The 14,415-nt window shown below is 44.2% G+C and overlaps 2 protein-coding genes across 5 annotated transcripts; both read left to right on the top strand.

Annotated features, from left to right (window-relative positions):
* GEMIN6 (gem nuclear organelle associated protein 6) lies at positions 1–4,780 on the top strand. 3 transcript variants are annotated; one of them, XM_061461343.1, is made up of 4 exons: positions 1–231; positions 1,030–1,561; positions 2,299–2,444; positions 4,077–4,780. In XM_061461343.1, exons 3-4 carry the CDS (start codon positions 2,317–2,319, stop codon positions 4,450–4,452), a joined length of 504 nt encoding a protein of 167 aa, XP_061317327.1. In that variant the 5' UTR covers positions 1–231; positions 1,030–1,561; positions 2,299–2,316; the 3' UTR covers positions 4,453–4,780. The 3 variants fall into 3 exon arrangements, with proteins under 3 accessions (XP_061317327.1, XP_061317326.1, XP_061317328.1); XM_061461342.1 differs by lacking the exon at positions 1–231 and having other exon boundaries at positions 552–1,561; XM_061461344.1 differs by lacking the exons at positions 1–231; positions 1,030–1,561 and adding an exon at positions 1,614–1,844.
* A 919-nt stretch (positions 4,781–5,699) lies between these two features.
* On the top strand, positions 5,700–12,687 carry LOC133273199 (serine/arginine-rich splicing factor 7-like). 2 transcript variants are annotated; one of them, XM_061461337.1, is made up of 9 exons: positions 5,700–5,855; positions 6,271–6,451; positions 6,588–6,764; positions 7,708–7,782; positions 7,906–8,007; positions 8,488–8,541; positions 10,807–10,851; positions 11,481–11,516; positions 12,386–12,687. In XM_061461337.1, the coding sequence occupies exons 1-9, from the start codon at positions 5,834–5,836 to the stop codon at positions 12,408–12,410; spliced, it is 717 nt and encodes a 238-aa protein (XP_061317321.1). In that variant the 5' UTR covers positions 5,700–5,833; the 3' UTR covers positions 12,411–12,687. The 2 variants fall into 2 exon arrangements, with proteins under 2 accessions (XP_061317321.1, XP_061317322.1); XM_061461338.1 differs by lacking the exon at positions 10,807–10,851.
* Positions 12,688–14,415: the final 1,728 nt, after the last annotated feature.

Genomic DNA, 14,415 nt, shown 5'->3' with positions numbered 1-14,415 from the left:
CACGGCGACGTGCGGCCTATAGCGGCTGAGGGAGAGCGCCTGAGCCGGCGGAGCGGGCTTCTGTGCCTACCACGGTCTCGGGGAGCCGCCCGGTCACCGGTGGGTCCTCGCGGTGAGCGAACGGGACCGCGGCGGGAGGAGGAGCGAAGGCCCAGTAGTGCCTGACAAGCACCGTTTCCCCGGGGCGGAGGGAAGCGGTTCGGGCTTTGCCGGTCCTCCCAAAAGGGCGCTGTAGGACTGGGGAAGCGGTGCAGTAATACCGGCGGAGTTCTTTGGTCTCACGAATTGTGCATTTACAACTTCATCTGTGCCACAGCTTCCACTACTAGTACAGCTATTGGAGTTATGAGAGTTGCGCCGCTTTTTGACTGTGACTTAAGGTTAAATTTACGGTGTAAAAGCTGTAGTAACTGCTCACGATAGTGACCTTTGTCTGTAAATACAGCTTAGATGACAGGATAAAAAAAATAGGGGCTTTGTAGTCAGAACAATTAACTACAATAGAAAAAGAAAAAAATCAGTATGGACTAAGACCAGCAAAAATTAAAACCGAGTATGTTTGGAGTATTTTGATCAGAAGGGACTACTGCCCTCCATTCCATGATCCAGAAGGGGACTGGTTAGGAAGTAAACCTAAAATGTGCTATGCTTACAAATATATAAAACCCAAACCATACTCCGTCTTTCCACTGCTTTTCTTTCAAACAGGAGCTTTGAATCCCCATTGTGTTGCTTGCTTTTATAATGAAAACAGTCAGATTTGTTCATCCCTGCTTTTGTAATAAATCATAACTCTGAAAGAAAACAGTAGCCGAATACAGAGGCATAGACCATTCCTAAATAATCACTGTAGCACTGTGGAAGTTCAATTGAAACTTTTTTAGAAAAGGAAATTAACCTCCTCAAGCTTGCAACATGAGACTTGTTTTATATCCTTGATTTTTTTTTTGTTACGCTCTCAAAACCATCACATGCTCGGTTACACTTAAAATTACTGAAACAATGGCAGCTGGTTTGCTTCATCCATAGGAAGCTTTTCCAGCTTTTCGTTGTTAAGAGAGAGGTTTTGGGATGGGAAAACAAGTTTCTCACCTTCATGGCTACACAGGAGTGCTTGTGAAGACAACTGTAAACCAGGGAGCAGATATATTTTTATGGAGTGGATCCACACAGCACGCACCTATACCTATTTAAGTACCCAGATTTCCTGAAGAGGCAGTGGTTTTGCATGCTGGAGTGAGTGATCTCAGCTCTAGCAGCAGGATTGCCAAACCCGGCCGAATTCTAGCTAGGCGGAAGGCAGCACACGGGGTAGGTGCATGCCCCACCTCCTTGTTTCGCAATCTGGCCTCTTATGTATATAAACCTATGTATAATTTATATGCACACCCTTATTTTTAAAACACCGCATCTCTGAGCATTTTCCTGCCTCGGAAGCCTCCAATTCCGTGCTTAAAATAACCCAAAATACTCAAACTGTGTCGGGGGAGGGCGCTGAGCGGCAGCAGGAAGCGGCAGGCCCAGCTCCCGGGCACCGTCGGCAGACGCGGGAATCGAGTCGGTGAGCGGGAATCCGGGCTGCAGGGCCGGGGATTCTCCCCTCTCTTGCCCTGTGGCACTGGGTGGCTCTCCTGCCGTGCCCAGCTCGCTGCCTGCCCTACCCGTCCCGCTTCAGGCTTTGAGGACCCTTGGGGGAACAAAGCAGGGCGCTTCCTCCTGCCCTTTGTCCGCCCTCCATCTCTCCCCAGCCCACATCCGGTGGGATACGGGGATGGAGACAAACGGTTGTGCGACACCACGCTGCAACAAGGGTGGCTCTGCTCTGATTGCTAGTAGTGCAGCTGGTACGGAGAAGAGAGTGGAAGAGCACTTGCTGTACTGTAGGGGTTGAGGATAGAGCCAGGATCCGGGTGGATAGCAGGCAATGGAAGGGCATAGACACCAGGGATGTGCCAGTACACAGAGTAAGGGGAGTAAAATTCTGCCCTTAAGGATCAGGAAAACCGAGGTTTTGTAAGGGGGCAGAATAATACATGTAATATTTAATGCCACGGGACAGTGTTATATCAGCAGAGCAATAATTTTTGTCAATATTTGTGCCTTTAAAAATGGGTGAACTGGGTGGGAAATTGCAGAACTGCAGCAATATGCAAACCACTTGTGTGAATGTTGGCTTTTAAAATAAAGCAAATTAGGCTTAAGACAAATGGAAGATTCGTACCATGATGCAAATTTGCTTCTCATGTGAAAGGCAAAGCAAAAGGATTCATTGCTTCTGCTAATTGCTCTATTTTCTAGGTTCTGGATGCAGGAAATATGAATGAGTGGCAGAAGAAAAGCCCTCTAGAGTGGGAAACATATTTGAACAAACTGGTGAAAGTTGCTGTAGTTGAGAAACATGAATATGAAGGATGGGTCTTAACAGTTGATCCAGTTTCTGCTAGGTAAGTACCAAAGCTTTTGTTTCCGTAAAGCTAAGGGAAGATTAGTTTTTCAGGAAAAGATTCCAAGACTGAAGCAAATTTATTTGGAGAAAAAAAAATGCACGTTTGGGTTGTGTATTCTGGTTTTTGGTTGGTTTGGTTTGGTTTTGTTTTTTGTTTTGATTGTCAAGACCTAAAAGAAAGCAACATTGCAGTTGATGAGGCCAGTTTACCTAAAACCACTGTAATCTCATTCAAAGGACTGAAGAGTTTGGGGAATGGATAATCTGAATTCATGCTAACTTTATTGTGGGCCTGAGGTTAGTACTTTAAATGATATCCATGTGTTCAGGATCACTTTTAATAATATACTAAGCCCTCCTTCCAGAAAGCAGGAATAAAGGAATATTTTTAATGCTTTAGATGTTCAAATCCTTATCCTCTGTCCAGAGTTCTCACATTGATGCCCAGCTCTCTCCTGCAGCCAAACAGCCATGACAGTGCAGTGGCTGCTTTGGAGAGGAAGCAGGGAAAATCAGCCATGACATTGGCCAGAAAGTGGTACCACAGGTCTCTAGTATTTCAAATGAGTAACTTGAAAACAGGGTTTTTGAGAAGTAGGACGCACCAGAGAATGGGCAGAAATTTGTCTCCTTGCTGCCAGAGCATTTTCAGACCTTTTTGGTTGTGTGCTTGTCCCACTTGAGCACAAGATGGAGGATAGAAACAAAACCATCCAGCTTCTGATGTTTCAGAAGAACTGGTTGTTACTTCAACTCTGGAGTAGCTCCAATACTCTAATCTTCTCTTGGAGTTGCCCATCATTTTAGGAGGAAAGGTACACACAGCTGTGAGTGATTCTGGGAATGGCTCAGGCTAAAATCAAGGCATATTTCATCACAAGTTTCCCAGAAAGTCATTACTTCCACCGATGGTGGCAACAGTAGATTGACAAAGTGCTGGCATCAAATTCAGGAGTGTTTCTTCCCACAAGACAGAAAAAGGTTTTCTGATCCTCTGTGTTGACAGATGGGGAAGAGATCCTGGAAATGTAACAAGCTGCTTTCCTACCTCTATTTTAGGACTTCTGGAAAAAGTCCTTGGGAAAAGAGCAGGCTGCTACAACATGAGCCTGAACCTGCTGTCCCATTTTAGTATGCAAGCTATAGTTTTCAGTTAAGAAATTAGCAACACTCATGTAAAACTAAAAAAGTCATGATCAATAATGAGGTATTAATAATTTGACGTTAAAAGGTTCTGATGTTAACTACCACCACTGCCTTCAGCATTCAAAGTGTTGGTTTTGAATGTTGGAAGACTTAAGGTTCTTCAGCAAGGTTGGGAATGCTGCACAAAAATATTTAGATTCCCAGCCCTGCTTTTAATGTACACTTTTTTTTTTGTGAAAGTAACGTTCTGCTTGATCGTGTCTAGAGTGGTTTCAAATTCAAGGCCAGAAGGCGCAAAGCCACACATTTTCATTATTTTAAAGGTATAGCAGCATGCTCTTCAAGAAGAATGCTGCGTACTCGATGCTGACTAAATTCTGGGTTATGCTGACACTAATGAGCACTCATCTCCAAGAATCTTGGCCTCTTTTTTCTCAGTCTTCATTTAAATACAGTGACTCATGCATCCTTCTTTCCTTGCCAGTATTGTCCTTGCAACATTCCCGGAGAATGAAAGTGTGTCCATATCAGTTGTCTTGGGCCATGCTGTCGAGGAGGTAGAAATACTGAAAGAAGGGGACGATGAAATGAAGCAACGGCTTTCTTGCATATTTGAACCTGAGGAAAGCAAAGCCTACAGCCCAGAGGAACTTGAAAAGAGGAAGAACAATTTGAAGACTTGGCTAGAAACAAACCACATCCCCATAACAGAGCAAGGCGAATCGGGAAAGACGCTATGTGTGGCAGGGGTATTGACTATTGACCCACCATATGGCCCAGAAGAGTGCAGCAGCTCCAATGAGATTATTCTGTCTCGAGTTCAAGGCTTAATACAGGGCTATCTTGAGAAAAACCAATGATATCTGCTGTTTAAAGCAGTTGCCTTTAGGAATGAGTGTACCTGGCCTATTTTAGGAACTGTCTGGGGTATAAATATTTGCAAAAATGCTGGGTTTAGATACTTTTGTCTGATTTTTGTATGTTAAGAAAGGGTTAAAACAAGCAGTATAAACTAAAACCATGAAACATTTTTTCCCTGAACTGTTTTTTACTAAAAGCAAGCTGTTGGGTAATGATAATGTATTAAACTGATGATGTAAGCTTACTGTATCAGGAATAAGATAATGTATCAGTTGAATAGCTATTTTTGTAACAGCACTGTGAAAGATGATATATGATAAATTTAAACTGTGTTTTCTTCTGCCTTTAAAATTAATCTAATTATCCAGTGGTGTAGACATGTTTATCTGAATTTGGAATCACCGAACCAGATGAAAAAATTGTTCTGTTTTTTGTTGTTTTTTTTTCCCCACAACTGTTCTCCTAATTTGGAACATGGATTATAATGTAGGTCCAAGTTTTTTAAATTATTAGGGAAAGATAGCAGGCAAAGAGCAGGTTTTTAAAACATTTCCTATCTATCGCTGTTTTAGAGCAGCAGTGATTGGAAGACCTTTGCTTCATAGAGAATTCCGTGCAATTCAATGTTTGTTTCCTGTTGCTTTGGTTTTATCTTTTGGCAGCACACAGTGCAAGAATCATTGTGTTATTATTCCTGAGCTTGTTAACGTACAGCCCTCATTTATTTCCTATATTGCTTTGTTCTGTCTTGAGATCACACCAAAACATGTAAATGTGATCAAATGCACTTTGGAAGCCTGCCTAACCCTTGTTAATAAAATGCCATGCTCCTTCCTGCTGTGGCTTATTTAAAATCACTTCAGATTGGTCAGGTTCACGCTGTTTTTTCTTAAAAATAGTTATCTGCACGTATGCTGCTGTGTGTGTCTCCCTGCAAAGGTTGGTAGATGCCAACAAAAATGCTTATGCCGCCTGTCTGGATGAGGGGATTGGGCAGTGCTTGAATTCCAGGGCACGCAAGGCTCATTGGGTTGTATTCGGTGTGAGAGCTAGTGTCGGGTCAAACTCTGCTCAGCCGCTTTAAGAACAGCTTGTGAACGCCCCGTCACGCAGAATGTAGCACCTCCTTGCCCGGGAGCGAAGAGCCTGGTGAGGTTCATCGCCTCAGACTCAGCACGCCTGCCGCCCTGAACGCGCCCGCCCGCCGCTCTTCTCGCGAGATCTCCCCGCGGCCAGGAGCGGGACTGCTCCGCCCCGCGTTGCCAAGCGACCAAAGCCCACCCCGCAGTCTCCCCGAGCGGTCGGGGCGCGGCGCGCAGTCGCAGCGGAGACTCCGTGTGCATAAGGGTCGTGCGCAGGGTTCAGTCTGCAGCCGGGAAGATGTCGCGCTATGGGCGTTATGGTAAGGGGGAACGGGGAGTGTGAAGCGAGCCGGGGGCTGCCCATGGCGGGAGCGGCGTCGCTCGCTCTCCGCTGAGGGATGGGAAAAGGTGGTCGTTGGCTTCTGGCGGCCGGCTGCGAGAGCGGAGGGGGCCGAGGAGAGAGGCTCCTGGAGCAGCCGTGGGTCGGTGGCCCCGGGTTCGGTGGGCAGTGGTCCCCGGTGAGGGCGGTGTGGAAGGGAGGGAGCGGAGCGGCGGGAGCACACCAAAATGGAGGCGGTGTCAAACATGGCGGCGCTTCAAGGCGAAGGGGGGGGCGGGGGAGGGGGGAGGGGCGGCAGCGGCCGGCCCGCGCGCGGCCTCGTGTCCTGGGCCGCGCCTGCGCACCGCAGGCTTGCGGAGCGGCGTGCGGGCCTGACATGGCGTCCATCCATGCAGAGACCAAGGTGTACGTGGGGAACCTGGGCACCGGCGCTGGAAAGGGCGAGCTGGAGAGAGCCTTCAGCTACTACGGGCCCCTGAGAACCGTGTGGATCGCGAGGAACCCGCCGGGGTTTGCCTTCGTGGAGTTTGAAGATCCGAGGGATGCTGAGGATGCTGTGCTTGGCCTCGATGGAAAGTATGTTTATGCCTGAAATGTCCTTGACTGCTGTGGCTGCAGTTTTAGCCTGCACCCATCATCAGTACCCGTTCTGTGTGTAGCAGGCACAGGGGAGACAAGTATTCTTGTGATTTATACATACTATGTCTTTCAGGATAATATGTGGCTCCAGAGTTAGAGTGGAAGTGTCAACTGGGATGCCTCGTCGCTCCCGTTATGACAGGCCTCCTGCCCGGCGCCCCTTTGACCCAAACGACAGATGCTATGAGTGTGGTGAGAAAGGCCACTATGCTTATGATTGTCACCGCTATAGTCGCCGAAGGAGGAGCAGGTACGTGTGGGGCCAGAGTGGCTGGGTTGCTTCGCCAGTTCTCTGTTGTGTAGCTCTTGTTAGCCAAGAACACAATGTTGCACCAGCTTTAACTCTTAATATTGTAAGTCAGCAGGTGTATATCACTTTTTTTTTTTGCTAATACATATAAAATGTTAATATCTTAATAATCAACCTGGTCAAAACCTTTCAGGTTTCTTCGTTTGAGTCAGTCGCCTTGATTCAGAATGTCACGAGCCTTAAGATTTCATGCTGAGGCGCCTTGCAAATCCGACACTTAAGATCCTCCTAGACCTTGAGGTGATCAGCATAAGAGGCCAGATCCCCTCGAGCCATCTACACGTAGCTTCACCTTATTCTTTAAGGGCAGAAAAATTGAGACGGTGATCGCCGTAACAGTAAATTTGGCTTTCAATTGGGGCCCCCCTCCGGTTTAGAAAGAGGAACACCAGATTGACCACATTCCCACCTAGAAAAATCTTCTTGCGTCAATCAAGCCTCACCCTGGCTCATTGGGCTGTCAGTTTGATCGTCGTTAGATTGAAGAGAACACCTAGATGCAGCGATCGGCTATAGATACTTCTAGATCGTCTAGATCTGCTAGACCTTGGGCCAAAGAGGGTCGACCTGCAAACTTGCAAGGTTTATTTTAAATACGCATTACAGTGTTTTCTATTCTAATGTAATTCTGCAATGTCATTCAGCTTTTAACATTTTCCTAGGTAGTAAAATGCTCAAGACGAGTAGGCCCAGAGATTTTTCCAGCTGACAGATGCTAGTGGTGTGGTTTTCTTTTTGTGTTGTTTTTTTTTTTAAATATATTTTTGTTTCTTTTTTGTTTTCTTTTTAGTTGTCTGAAATAAGTTTTGACTTCAGCAGGGCCTCACATGCATTGGTTGCTGCAGCTTTGTCCTCATACCTCTTTTCTCTAACCTAAACCTAGGTCCCGGTCGAGATCCCGTTCGCGGTCCCGAGGACGAAGGTATTCTCGCTCACGCAGTCGGAGTCGTGGTAGGAGGTAGGTTTCTGCCTGTTGTATTTACATGCCTTTCCTTACTCCTCCCTCTGCTCCACTCCTTTCTCTGCTCCTTGTGAAAAATCACTTGCAGTAATTCTAATTGGTTTTCCCTTTCTTTTGTAGATCGAGATCAGCTTCCTACCGCAGGTCCAGGTCAATCTCTCCTCGTAGGTATAGGTCATTTTCACCCCGCAGATCTCGATCTGGTTCTTTAAGGAGATCAAGGTTTGTGTTCTTCATTAAGCCCAAAACATTGTTGAAGGGAACGTAGCTATTGGAGTTAACATTTAGCTTGTTTTGCAGTTCATGTGTTTGCAGGAGCCTTTATGGTGTAACATTCCCGAGAGCTAGCTGAATGCTTTGTTTGATGTTAAAAACGAAACATAAAATTCTGGAATTGCTGTTTCTGAGGTCTTTTATACTTCAGCTGTACTAAAGATACAGCTTTGATCCAAGGTTAAGTTTTCATACTTCACTTTTAAAGCTACAGGGAGTAACTGTGCTTAATCAGCTAGGGCAGTAGAATTTATGTGTTCTGGGTAGTACTGGTTAAATGTAATACATCTTTCTAATAATAAAAGTTATTCTTGCAAAACTAATAGTTCCAGCAAAATTATCTGAGATTAGTATCATAAAAATCAAAGAATATTATCTCAGCTATATGAATTATATAGCAGTAGTTGATCTGTTGCTGCTTTTTCCTAGATCTAGGTCCAGGTCACGCTCAAGGTCCCGGTCTGTTGTATGGCCTCGAAGCAGGTAAGATACTTGTTTTAATTGAAACTTATACTAGTATTGGGGGTAGTTTTTTTGTGGTTTTTTTCGCTTTCCTGGGAGAATTTGACTGGAAGGGTTTAGGAAGTTGAATTGCACAGCAGTGTTTGCATTTAGTAATTTACGCTTTTTCACAGACTATAGTAGTGGCTGATTTCTTGACTAAACATGAGCTTGTTTGGTTTGTGGACTCTATATATCGTGTCTCTATAGCCATAAACAAAGCATATATATGCCTTAAGGTTTGTGGAGAGAAGTATTGAGGACTAGTTAATACCTGTGCATGTAGAGAATGCTTGACCTTGAGACCTGCAGGAAATGTTGCTTAGGTTTTTCTTCGCATGATTTCTTTGTAAATTCCAAATGGTGGGGCTGGGTGGGAAGCAATGAGGTGGTTGCTACTATTAACTGAACTCTTGCTTACAGCTTTTCAGCTTTGTCAGTTCCAGTTCTGAGAGTTAGATCAAATTAAATTGCTGAGAACTATATTACATGGGGTAAGGTGCTTGACTTGAGAGGTTCGAAGGGTTGAGTGGACAGGACCATGAGTCCTAATGCCACAGGTGGTGTGTTGAAGGACTTCGCTGACATGCAGCCCTAGTTTTGTGGATCTGGCTATTTTCTATGCTGAAATGGAAGCTGAGTAAAATGGGCATAGAGTAAGTGTTCCTGTATTCTTTTCCTCCATCTTTCGTAATAAGTTTTAGTTGGAAGAAGGGTGAAAGAATAGGATAAAAATGTGGTGGACAGGAGGTCTGAAGTTAGCAGTAGTTGTCTTCTGTTTTGTACTAGAATGGGGGATGAGAAATGTTTTCAAGCAGTCTGCTACCTTGGGACTTGCACATTGAGCCTAAAGGGGGATGATGATTATTACTAGAGCTGTCCTGACTTACTATTTGTACAAGCCTGTAATGAAGGCTCAAAATGCATGCTGCTACTGTGGAAGAGTTTGGATGCTGCTGATGTTGCTCAGGGACATCTGGGGCAGTCATGTTCCTGCATGAAGGACTTGATACTCATGTTGAAATTTCTGGGAAATGCTGACTTTGTGCAGGTGTGCAAGAAGTGGTAGTTCAGGGCTAGAGTATTGGCAACATCATGAAAACTCCAGAGGTTCTTGTTCTCTGCTAATTCTGCAAAACACAAGTACAAAACCAGCACTGCTTTTAGAGCTTTTGATCTGCAATTCTGCTTTGCTGCTGTGCCTCTTGGAAGGTTTGTTGGCAGTTTTGGTAGCAAGATGATGCTCTTGTGTGCTGAAAGTTGTGCTTGTGCTGCAAAATGCAAGTTCTGGGTAGTTGAGAGCAACCCCATTCTGTGTAACTGTGATACAGTAGCAAAATAACTGTTTTTAATGTTAAGAGCTGTGACCAGGAAGGTTTCAAAGCAGTGGTATGTAACTCTTTTTTTTAACTTACAGTAGTATTTCTAGAAGTTAATAGGTCAGGTAAAGGTGAATCTTGGTTAGCCTTTAAAAGCAGTTCTAAGCAGAAATAGACTCATAGAATGGTTTGGGTTGGAAGGAACTGTAAAGCTCATCCAGTTCCAACTCTCTGCCACAGGCAGGGACACCTTCCACTAGACCAGGCTGCTCCGAGCCCTGTCCAGCCTGGCCTTGAACACTGCCAGGAATGGGAAAGTCGCAGCTTCTCTGGGCAGCCTGTACCAAAAGTTTGGTTTTTGGCTAAGTCTGCTAAACAACTGACTCTTGAGCACCAGGCTTTCTGATGTTCATGCCTGAATTCTAGCATTCTGGGAATACAGTTATTTTCTAAGTAACAGCAAATATTTGAGTTGGTAAAGGAACAAAAATGTCAGGAAAGTATTGCTGTTGGAGTAGTTTTAATTCATAAGATGAACTGGGAATAGTTTACACTTTACTAGTCAGATAATAAAGAGAGAACCAAAATGCTGTTGGGATAGCTAATGGAAGAGCTGTACTATACTTGAAAATACATGGGGAGAATGTCTGGGAGCTGCTTACAAGGTCTTGTTTTGTGAAGGTGGTAGCTGAAGCTTTGCTGGGGAGCTTGTTGTGCTTGTACTCTTGTCTTCTGATGAGGGGGGTCTCTGGAATAAGAGCTAAAAGATTCTTCTGAACCATCACAAGAAAAGCCTACAGCACCAGAGCCTCCCTCTCTAGTTTGTGATACCACATCGTATGAACTTGCTGTTGCTGGTTTAGCTAACTTTCATTGTATGTGCATGCTACTGGCTGCTTTGCTGAGCTTTATTTTTCTCCTGTTGTAGGTCTGGGTCCCATGGTAGATCTAAATCTGGCTTACCTGCTAAAAGGTGAGCATATACATACAAGCAACACTCAATATGTTGTGTTTTGGGGTTTGGTGGTTGGTTTTTTTTTCCTCGGACCAGTATTGCAGTTGCATGTGGATGAGGTGTGGTGGGCATTCTCTCTTTTCTTTTTTTCTTCTAGTTTTTTCTTCTAGGTTTCTTTTAATAGCTGTTTTTAAAGTATTTTTCATACTTTAATGTTTTTTTGTTGTTTTTTTTTTTTTTTTGGACATTAAACAATTCTCCTAGGATACAGGTTTTTGTTTAACCCATAGTTGTGACAGAAAGTATTTTTGACAGCATTTGGGGCATGTCTTTCCCTACCTTTAGTTCTCAACTCTGTAGTTCTTAGTGTTCCTGACCTTGTGATTCACTGCTCCTGCTTTGCAGTTCTGCTGTGATCATTTTACAGCTGCTTTGGTGCTGTGTTGTTCTTCCTGAGGGCTCCAGTTTTCAGCAGTTGTCCTTCTCCACTGCAGCTTCTTGCTTGATGTAGTTTCATGTACTTGCTGTCATCAGCATTTTAACATGTTTAACATCAAACTGTTCTTACTGGTTTTAAGTCGCCCGAAGCAGTTGCTGAGTGTGTACAGGTTTATCACATTGATGGCTTTTCTTCTTTATTTTAACAGTCGTTCAAAGTCCAGATCACCATCTCCAAAGAGAAGGTAGGAATACCTTAAAACTTGAGTGTGCCATACAGTTACACAGCAACCACTCCATACACGAGTGCTGGAGAAGTTAACTTGTGCAAGCATAGAAGCTTAAAGTTTGTCTTGATCTGTGAACTGTGTGAAAAGATGAATTATTGTGGGCACTTCCTACTATGAAAAGATGATGTTTTATGGGCACTTCCTACCACTGGTAGTCAGAACTTCATGACAGTAACCCTGAGGTAACCTACTTAAATGAAATGTTAAAGTCGACAGAAAACGTGAGCAAATGAGAATCAGCTCTCCCAAAGTTCCCGAGGAACTTAGAATCTGGGGAAGAAGTGAATAATGTGAGGCATGGAGCAAACTATGTATGTGTGCTAGGATTAAATTCCTGCTGGTGGCTCCTCGCATCTGGGTCTCAGTTGCACCACTGCCAAGTTTTGCTGTGCACTGTGAAGGAAGAAGCAGGTTTTCCTACGGAACCAGAGAAGTGTGTGCTGGAATTGACATAGTCTGAGCTGGTGCCTTGCAGAGAGCCCTAAACTGAAACAGCAGGTTACGGCAGAGTAGGAATTCCTCTGCACAGCTGGAGCATAGGCCTCCAAGGTTCTTCCTGAGCAGGCTTGATGTCTCACCTAGCTATGGCAGCTGATGGCTCTTTGTTTTGCCTGCCCTTTTCAAGCTTAGTGCAGTTTTTACTTATAAAGGAGTAAAATATAACACTTCTCATTATTCATCAACTGTAAATGAGAACATTGTAGTAAGGGACATTATGAGGCAGGAAGGGCTCCCGAGCAGAGGAAACCTGGGGTAGCACATAAAATTTCTGTTTGTTGGGTTTGCTGTAAGAGTTGCTTTTAATGTTTTTCTTTCCCTTTCAGTCACTCACCATCAGGAAGCCCTTGAAGGAGCGGAAGTCATGAAAGAATGGATTTGAATTAAAAAAGTTTAAGAAGAAAAATTTATTTTGTTTACATTATTATAAGGGATTTTGTGGTGTCTTTATAAATGTAAGGGCTTAGTCCTAGAAGGCTGTTTCTATTGACTAACGATTGGCATGAACATTTTAAAAGTCTTAGTAGTAGACTAATGCAAAACTCCTTTGTTGTGTTAATGTTCTGTGATCTGGAAACGTTGGGCTTTTTTTATTGGAGCGTTGAAATAAACTGCATTTCTAAAGAAGTATTTTGTGATAACCCTGCTCTTTCTGTTAATATTTGGGTAGCTGAAGCAGGTTACGGGTTACTGGTGAAAAGCAGGAGGCACTTGTGAACTGAGGGTAGTGCAGCAGCCAGTCAGTAGCTCTGCAGGTGTGTGCAGGAGCACGGATTAGGGTACCAGTACCAGCTTGCCAGTGTTAATGTTTGGTCTTAAATGCTATGGTGATCTGTACTGTGTAGTTTTATTTGCACCTCCTCAAAGCTCAATGAAGCTGAAAATCTGTCTGGGGGTGTTTGTGCACTTGATGAACTGGCTTTCAGAAATGCTTAGGAAGGGTGTTAACCGATTGGAAAAAAAACAACTGTGAATGCTCCTTTGTCCTAATGATTAAAGGACCAGTGGACTTCTCACTTGGAGGTATTTGGAATATTTCTGGAATGTAAACTGTTGAAGTAAATACTTCTAGAAATCTTGTTCTGTGTCCAGTTGTGATAGTGAGGATAAACTGGCAGTTCTGGTGCAGAAGATAATACTCTTTTGGGGAAATTAAAGCTTTTTGTATAGATTGAAGGTCACAAGCAGAACCTGCAGGTCATGTTTAAGTAGCAGTCAGTATATCTGGGGCATTGAGAGTTCATGTTACACTGACCTGGTGTGACTGGTCACATCATCTCCTTTGGTAGTAAAGTGCAACCATGGGACTTACTGCTGTCCTTACCAGTTGCTGCTTTGGAAACTGGACTGTGGCTGCCTGTATACAGATGGCCGCCATCTCACCATTGGGGGATTTAATAGAAGTATGATAAACTAGCGCAAGGCAGTTGCAAGTTTTGAGTGGTCATTATCAGTTTGCAGCTGATAATGGCTGGTAACAGACTAGTAAAGACAGTGCCAGGTGATTTTCACTTCTCCCTGCCCCATCACGGTTTATTGCATCAATGGTACAATTGCTCTGTACAACAGTGTTTTTAAAGAGGGAGAGGGGGGTGGCTTTTTTTCCTCTCTGTACTGCAAAGCAAGCTGACTCCATAATAAACCTGTAGACTAAAACACTTCTAGTGAATACATTTCTTTTTCAGTCAGGTATTAGAGTGTCACAAGGCGGGGGGGGGCAGCTGGGATAGAGGAGGATGGAGGGAAGGAGGATTACTGGGGGTAGGAGGGTTGGGGAGATATTACATCTGCTGAAAGATGCAATATAACCACTGTGCCCAGTCCTTGAAGTGCATATGCAATTTCCAGGAATTGCGTATTTGTCAGTGAATAGGGCACTATTTAGAAATCCTGAAATAACAGCTAGTGCTGCAGCCCAAGGGGGTGAGATAGGAGGGGTGTGCTCACAGTTCCATACTCACTGTCACCTTTTGATTGCATCAATTTATGCTTTGCTCCCTTCCAGACGTAGCAGTTCTACCACCAGGCAAGACACCAGGATGTTGCACAAGTCCTGCCTCTGCTAGGGGAATGTAGCTACTTATCAGTCAGCTGTCCTTGTCCTCACTTCACTTCCCATGGAACTTAGCTTGTACATGAGGGAAGAGTCATACAGCCCCTGCTTGAGCACTAGTTTTCATCCAAAATATAACACTCTGATGGCTGAGAAGTCATTTACTCAAGAGGATACCACTTCTATGGAAGTCTGAGGTGAAAAATAGAATCAGTTCCCATTTAATGCTCTATTAGTCCTGCTTCACACAGAGCTTATGGCTGACAGCAAACTCCATGTGCCTCTAGTGCTTTAACACCCTGC

This window comes from Pezoporus flaviventris, unplaced genomic scaffold (genome assembly GCF_033815535.1).
Source record: "Pezoporus flaviventris isolate CSIRO_AGI_PZ_B2104156 unplaced genomic scaffold, CSIRO_AGI_Pfla_v1 ptg000031l, whole genome shotgun sequence".
In the NCBI taxonomy this organism is placed as follows: Eukaryota; Metazoa; Chordata; class Aves; order Psittaciformes; family Psittacidae; genus Pezoporus; species Pezoporus flaviventris.
Note: the sequence above shows the minus strand (reverse complement) of the source record. Positions and strands in the feature narration are given on the sequence as shown.